Here is a 7,483-nt window from a genome sequence, read left to right as displayed (position 1 = left end):
CCCCCGCTCGTGTTTACTGCTCTCACAGTCCGTTAGAGGCCTCCAGGGTTCAGGCTGCCTCTAACCGCGGGACCCAGGCTGGCTCCCGCGACCCTGCGGGCGCAGTTCCAATTCTTCCGAGAGGGGGCGCTAGTGGCCAGAGAAAAACCAGAGCCCACAAGGCCGAGGCTTCCTGCCTGAAGGCCTCCGAGGGAGTTTCACCCCTCAGCAACTTTCCTCATCCCTCTCCTGGCTTAGAGAACTCTTAGACCCAAGAGTGGAATACAAACACAGCAGACACAAAAGCGTGCTTGCGTTGTCTTACCTTCCCTCATATGCAGGGCACAACCTAGGTTTTGTGGAGCGTCTGACAAGAATACAACGTACAAATTTGGCAAATTTCACAAAGAAACTTGTGAACTTCAAACTCTTTTTCTTAGTACTATTATTATTAATTTTTTTTATTGTATGAGCATTAGTGTGAAGGTGTCAGATCCCTGGAGTTACAGACAGTTGTGAGCTGCCATGTGGGTGCTGGGAATTGAACCCAGGTTCTTTGGAAGAGCAGACAGTGCTCCTAACCACTGAGCCAACTTACCAGCCTTGTGAAATCAAACTCTTAAAAAATATTTTTCAATTATTTATACAGTATTCTTCCTGCATGTGTGCCTGTAGGGCAGAAGAGGGCACCAGATCTCATCATATGATTATACAATGGTTGTGAGCCTTCATATGGGTGCTGGGAATTAAACTCAGGACCTCTAGGAAGAGAGCAGCCAGTGCTCTAACCTTTGAGCCATTTCTCCAGCCCCTTCAAATGCTTAAGAATGAGGAGCCTTGACTTTAATTCTAGCACTCAGGAGGTAGAGACAGGTGGATCTCTGAGTTCCAGGACAGCCTGGTCTACAGAGCGGTCTACAGGAAAACTCAGTGTGTGTGTGTGTGTGTGTGTGTGTGTGTGTGTGTGTGTGTGTGTGATGGTGGTGCTGGTGGTGGTAGTTGGGGGAGTGAGGACCCTTGAAGTTTAAGCTTCTCGGGTGATTTCAGAGCAATTGAAGCCCTGGTTGTGTGTGTGTGCATATCCACTCGCTGTCAGTCTCCAGCTAAGAATGGAAACTCCTCGGCTAGGTGTGGAGTCTTGTTGCACGTCTTAGTTCCCCCAGTGTGTCCCCAGAGCACAGGGAAGAGCTTGCTAGCTGCACAACCACTTAACAGTTCGGAGTCCTCCCCATTTTCAGGGAGAAGTGACCACAGCACAGCCTGGAGGTCAGAGTGTGTGAGTTTGGCCTGGCTGAAACCTCCGAGTAGAGCAGAGGATAGAGAGCTTAGGATGCTTGGGAGCTGGGCAGAAGAAGCAAACATCCGATAGAAATGGCACCGGGGCCGGCTTTCCTGCTTCCCCCTTGGCCTCCAGCCAGCCTCTCATCCTCTCCTAACCGCTCCTTGCACAAGGCCCTGATGCAACCCTGTAAGGGCCTGGGGCACCTCTCTTGGGGGCAGCTCTGGGAAGGAGGTTTTGCAAGAGTTGGGGGCAGGAAGCAGAGCCAGCCGGGGTGGGGTCAGAGAGATAAGGCAGCCAGGCCTGCTCCCCAGGCCTGTGGTTCCTCCTAGTCCTGGTTTCCTCTTCCCTTCCTTTTCCAGGAAAGTAGCGCCTGGTCCTCACCCCAGCCTCACCCAGCTCTTGCCCGGCCCTGTGACTCACCTCCTTTCACTACAGCAGCCAGGCAGGATCTGAGGTCTGCCTACCTATGGGAACCCAGCTATGTGTCCTTGAGCATTAGGTAACCCTTCCTGGTTGGAATTTCTGGTGTTCACTGAGAGTAAATGCTACTGCTACTGCTGGGCGCAGTGACTGGCTCACACATACACAATACCAGTAACTCAGAAGCTAAAGTAGTTCAAGGCCGGCCTGGCTGACAGAGTAAAAACATGTCTCAAAAACAAAACAAGCCAAGTGTGGTGGCACGTGCCTTTGGTCCTAGCACTTTGCATGCAGAGGCAGGCAGATCTCTGCAAGTTCGAAGTTTGAGGCTAGCTTGATTTACATAGTGAGTTCCAGGACCAGCCAGGGCTACATAGTGAGACCTTGTCTCAAGGAAAATAAATAAATAAATAAATAAATAAATAAATAAATAAATAAAGCAAACAGAAAAGAAAAACAAATGGCATTAAGTCTAAGGCTGGGCCTCAGTATGAGGCAGCATTTAAAGAGGGTAGGAGTTAGGATAATACTAGGTAGGTGTTTGCCTAGTACACGTGAGGCCCTAGGTTCAATCTCCAGCACCATAAAAAAGAAAATGAAACGTTAGGTGTGTGTGCAGGGTGCAAAGCAGCTCCTGCTTCAAGCCAGACCCTGCAGCACTGTCCTGAATGATTTGCTTAGCGCCCAGGCAGGAGTGGGCTTGTATGTGTGTAAAAAGCACCACTGGCTCCTGGGGAGGGGGATAGGAGCAGGTAGATATAAGAGCTTGATGATCCCGCACTCTCCGGACAGAACCAGACTTTTCCTTAGAACTTGGTTGGTTTCGACCTGGTGTTAAGACCTATGTCCAGCTATGTGAACTGTGTTTTCTCCAAGGCAAGACACACCAGAGCCTCACCCAGGACATCTTAGACACTGAGGGAGCCTGGCCTATTTCTACCTTTCTTGGTTCTAGTCAGTTTGTTCTTATTGCTGTCTAAGAGGAGGTGCCTCGTAGCCCAGGCTGGCCTCAGATTTGCTAGGTAGGTGAGGATTACCTTGAACTCCTGGTCCTCCCTTTCAGTTTGTAATCCCAGAGGCAGGAGGATGGAATTCCTGGCCAGTTTACATATGGGCAAACTATAGAGTGAGAGGCTGTCAAAAAAAAAAAAAAAAGCATGTGGCTTGTGAGGGCACTTTCCTAGTGTGTCCCAGGCTTAGGGTTTGGTTCTCCATTACCGAAAAAGAGGTTAGCCAGTCCTTACTGCTGTTGCCATTAAAATGAGTTTAAGGGGCTGGAGAGATAGCTCAGCCCTAAGGGCTAGGCTCAGCCAAAATCAACTTAAGATTGCATTTAGCCACTGAGGGGTTAAACAAGTTGATATTTTTTAAAGTTTAGTGTTAGCTCCTAATCACTTCTTGGCCTTTTGTCTAAGACCCAAGATAGGATAAGGCCTAGCAAATGCTAAGCACTGTGTTTGTTAAATAAGATAAAGAGGACCCTGAGTCCAGCACCCAGGGAGCTTGTCCTGTGGTTCCTCTTCAGTCTTTGCTCTGCTCCCAGCAGCACAATGTCGGGGAGGGGTTGAGAAGTTAATGATTTCCAAAAGAAGAGGGTTTGGCTTGTGCACACACACATGCATATATACACGTTGGTGGCCTCTGGCCCTGGGTTTGGGGTTCTTTTTCTCTCATACTAGGCCCCCACATACACAATTGGGATATGTACACACATTGGTGGCCTCTGGCCCCCTCCCTCCTTGGTGCCTCTTATGCAAGCTGCCGGCCCCCGCCCCGTTCCCAGGCCCGGCTGCAGCTGCGGGCGGAGGGGCAGGGCGGGGGCGGCCGCTGTTTGTCTAGCGCGGCCGTGCCAAAGTCGGCGGGCCCAGACAGCAAGGCGCCTCCGTACACCTGGGGATGCTCAGGTTAAATAGCTCCGCATTCCTCGGGCCCAGCTGATGGAAACGCTCCCAGGCCGCTGCGGAGCCGTCCTCCAGATGGGCTGGGTCAGGGCCAAAGAGGAAGAGAGGGAAACGTGGAAGCCAGAGTGTGCCTGGATGGCTGGGGGGCGCGGTGGGGGGGGCTTCCTGGGCCAGAAGAAGGCTTTGCAGAGTAGATGTGCACGCGAGGACACGCCCACGCCCCGGTGGGTGGGCTTGCAAGGGGGGGTGTCTCACATGTGGTGAGGAAGTAAGCACACACGTGTGTGCCTCCGATTAATAATTTCTAACTGTCTTATGTACCAGGCTGTGTGCTAAACGCTGAGCTGGATTTCATTTATATTGGACGGTTCTGTGAGGTCAGTACTATAAAGCTGCCAGGTGGAAAGGGCACAGCGAAGGGTTTAATCACTTACAAATACTGGGCTGTTTGGTAAAGTCCATCAAATGCTTGAGATAATTTTATGTACCTGGCTTAGTGTTGGTTCAAGTTAACATAACTTAGTCAAACTTCATGTAAGTGCTTGAAAAATAATTACAAATTTTAGTTATGCTGTTTGTTTCTTCCATGGTAAAACTGGGCTCAGAATTCTACTGGGATCCATAAGTCCTCCAGACTCCTGATTCTAGGTGTTACTTATTTGGGTTTTTATTTTTGAGACAGGCCCTCCCTATGTAGCTCTAGATTGCCTGGATCTTGCTACACAGACCAGGATGGCTGGCAACATGCTTTTAGTACAACTTGGTTTGTTTTGGTTAGTGATAAACTCTGTCAGTAGTACTTACTATTGGGGACAAGGTCTCTGCCCTTTCTAGGACTCTGTTTCTCCATGAGAATTAACCTGACAGGGGGACTTGAAGAATGCCCCCAAGGTCTAACTCACAATTGGCCAGAGAGGTGGGAACTGTACTTTTTGAGAAATGGTTTTTCCTAAATACAGCTGCCCCACTCCTTCCCTAGACCTGCAGTGACCTTGGAATGCCAAGTAATCTACAGTTACAAAGGAGCCTAGTGTGGCTCCAAAGGCCCTAAAACCCAGGGCCAGGCAGGTATGAGCACAATGCACCCAAGCAAAGTCTCAAGAGCTGGAGGGCACACACTAGTCTGTAGAACCTATGTGTGCCTTGCTACATACACACAGCACCCCACGCCAAGGCCTCACAGGAGATGCCCCAGACTGCTATGTGCCTCCCGGGTCACACACTGCCAAGCCCAGACTTTTGGGCACTCCCTTTATGAGCACAAAGCCACATGTCCAGGTAGCCAGAACCTGGGCGAAACCTTTTTCCTTCTAAGGAGTTGGGGCATGACTAGCCCACACAGTAGCCTCAGGGGAAATGTTGAGGTCAGCAGAGCCAGGCCAGGGTGAGGGGGCCAGACCCGAGCAGGTGGCCCTGCAGCTGTGCACAGCCTAACCCTGCCAATTTCATCACCACTTGGACAGGCCAGGAGCCCTAGGGCAGCCTGCTGGCATCCACAGAAAAGTGGCTCAGCAGGGAAGAGGGGCCAAGAGAAGTCCTGCTTCAGGCCAGCTATGACCCCAGACAGGCCCCTTCCGCTAGGTCTCATCACACACAAGCCCCTGCCCTTGGCGGGGAAATGGATGGTCCAGTGAGACTTGCTTTTCCAACCTGGATGGCTTAAATACTCACTCCCCCTAGCCCAGAGTGGGCGACCCAGCAGGTCCATCTACATTTTAACAACTTCCTTGGTTGATCCAGATGGCCCAGGGATCACTTTAAGAGAAAGCCCTACAAGAGGTCTAGGCTTTAATTTTATGACACTAGGGAACAGGGAAATGGCCAGGGATGAGGGAAAGAGTAGATATTAAAGACACCGGAAACACTCATTCAGGTCGGTAAGAATGACAGTCCAGATGTGGCCCTCCAATTCTCAACACCAGCTGTGAAAAGGGTCAGAGGTCACTCCTGCCCCACGACTCCCTTCCCCCCATCCATCCAAGAAGTCACTGCAAGGTTATCTAAAGTATTTGTTTAATAACAACAAAAACCCCATCCCCATAGAACTATTGTAAAACAATATTCTCACCCAGTGATCATTGTAATATACAATACAAAACATTTCCTCAGAAATCTGAGAAGCACGAAATGTGACCATTTTTTTAAAAAAATGTCTGCTTTTCAAAAAATAGAAAACACACGGGGTTGGTTAACCCCCTCCCCACAGTCTCTGGGGGCCGAAAGGTGGAGAGGTGAGCCTCTGCTGGTCCGCCCTGTAGCCAGATCCGCCAAGAGTCCGGTGGCCTCCGCGGTGTCTTTTCCCGGGCTCCCCGGAGAGCATTTTATTCCTTTTGACTCCTGAAGGGTTGAAGTCCATCTGGTCCCTCACGCCGCCTCAGCGACACAAGATGCGATCATCGGCTGGAACACACGCCGCCTGTGAACACCAGAGCGAGATAAGGGATGAGACGCTGGAAGGGACGAGGAGGGGAGGGAGAGGCGCACTCCAGGGGACACGATGGAGGCTCGAGCTTTTTCCTATTAGGCTCCCCTAATGCACCCCAAAGGTAAGGCGGGCACACTGTCATACACACACCACCTCCGTGGCTCGTTTCCCACAGGAGCATACAATGCTCTGATCGGGAGCTCACCTCGGCCGTCAAGGCGCTGATCTCGCCGTTCAGGGTGCTGAGCGGGGCCCGGACGGGCATCCCCCGGCCTCCGGCGGTCCCGACTTCGGACTCCGAGTTCAGCTCCAGCTGCAGGTCCCTGATGTAGTCGATGACGTGCTGCAGGATCTCCACCTTGCTCACCTTGCGGTTCTGAGGCAGGGTAGGCACCAGCTCCTTGAGGCGTGAGTAGCAGCCGTTCATGTCGTAGAGCAGGACGTTCACCTGCTGCTCGTCCAGCAAGGCGGGCAGGCGCGTCCCGGCGCAGCGCGAGATGGCCACGCTCTGCTCCGACAGACCGAGCACCACCTCGCCCGCGCCCCCCGCGGCCCTGCCCGCCTTCAGCGAGCAGCTGGGGCCCGCGGCGGCCGAGGCACTGCTGCTGGCGACCTTCATGATCCTGAGGACAGGCGGAGCGGCGGAGCCTGCGAGGGCGGTGGAGGGAAGCAGCGCGGAGCTGGAGGACGCCGGTACAATGAGGGCGCTGCGCGCCCGAGCCGGCTTTTATAGGGGCGGGCCCAGGCCGTTCAAAAGCAGCCAATGGGCCGCGGGGGGCGTGGCCGGGCGCGCCCTCGCCTGGCACCTCTGGGTCTCCCGGCGCACGCACCCCCGGGCTGATGGAGAGGGTGGGAGGACGTCGGCAGAGCGGCCCGGGCTCCCTTAAGGAAGCAAAGAGCCCAGGCCAGCTTTGCCGATAACTGAAAGGCCCCGGGAATCAGCCCCTCGCTGTCTCTTTCTCACGTCTCCAGGTCCATTTCGCAGATAAGCAGGAACGGAGAGGTGGCTGGCTCTGGGTGGGCCGGCGGCTCGGGACTAGCCCAGGATCCCCACGTGCTGTCGGAAGATTGGGCTGCAAGCTCTGCTGACCAAAGCCGACTTTTATTTTTATGTTTGTTTACTTTTGAGGGTTTGTTGTCTCCGCTGCTGTTGTCCTTTAGAGTGAGTCTCGTGTAACCCAGGCTGGACTCTCGGAACTTGCTGTGTAGCGGAAGATGCTCCTTGCTCTGGCTCCCGGGTGCTGAGATCACAGGGGTGGCCTGCCACAGCGTGCTGGGACCCAACTTTTAACGCACGCCCTCTTTGACTCCGAACTCCGGGCCTGACCCAATTTCCAGAAAATGAGTTGTACTGTTCCTTGGACTACGACCTAGGTCCGTTGACCTGGGGTGGGTGGGGGGGACTACCGCTCCCAACTCTACCCTGGGTTTGCAGCCTCCTGCAGAAAGTTTCCAAATCAGCAGCAGCTGGTGATT

At 53.1% G+C, this 7,483-nt stretch overlaps 1 protein-coding gene across 2 annotated transcripts; it reads right to left on the bottom strand.

The window, feature by feature from the left end:
• Positions 1 to 5,578: 5,578 nt before the first annotated feature.
• Positions 5,579 to 6,720, bottom strand: Id1 (inhibitor of DNA binding 1). 2 transcript variants are annotated; one of them, XM_055617999.1, is made up of 2 exons: positions 6,211 to 6,720; positions 5,579 to 6,001 (listed from the first exon to the last, which is right to left on the bottom strand). In XM_055617999.1, exons 1-2 carry the CDS (start codon positions 6,624 to 6,626, stop codon positions 5,947 to 5,949), a joined length of 471 nt encoding a protein of 156 aa, XP_055473974.1. In that variant the 5' UTR covers positions 6,627 to 6,720; the 3' UTR covers positions 5,579 to 5,946. The 2 variants fall into 2 exon arrangements, with proteins under 2 accessions (XP_055473974.1, XP_055473973.1); XM_055617998.1 differs by having other exon boundaries at positions 5,579 to 5,998; positions 6,213 to 6,720.
• Positions 6,721 to 7,483: the final 763 nt, after the last annotated feature.

Source organism: Psammomys obesus, unplaced genomic scaffold (genome assembly GCF_907164565.1).
Source record: "Psammomys obesus unplaced genomic scaffold, mPsaObe1.curated_primary_1811, whole genome shotgun sequence".
Classification (NCBI taxonomy): Eukaryota; Metazoa; Chordata; class Mammalia; order Rodentia; family Muridae; genus Psammomys; species Psammomys obesus.
The sequence above is the reverse complement of the archived record's forward strand: the minus strand, read 5'-3'. Positions and strand labels throughout refer to the sequence as shown.

What these genes read in the sequence shown, in the direction of transcription:
- Id1 (XM_055617999.1), bottom strand. Translation starts at nt 6,626, where the DNA reads ATGAAGGTCGCCAGCAGCAGTGCCTCGGCCGCCGCGGGCCCCAGCTGC. An exon ending in AGCGCCTTGACGGCCGAGGT is followed by an intron (nt 6,002 to 6,210) that starts GAGCTCCCGATC and finishes CTCTGGTGTTCA; the next exon opens with CAGGCGGCGTGTGTTCCAGC.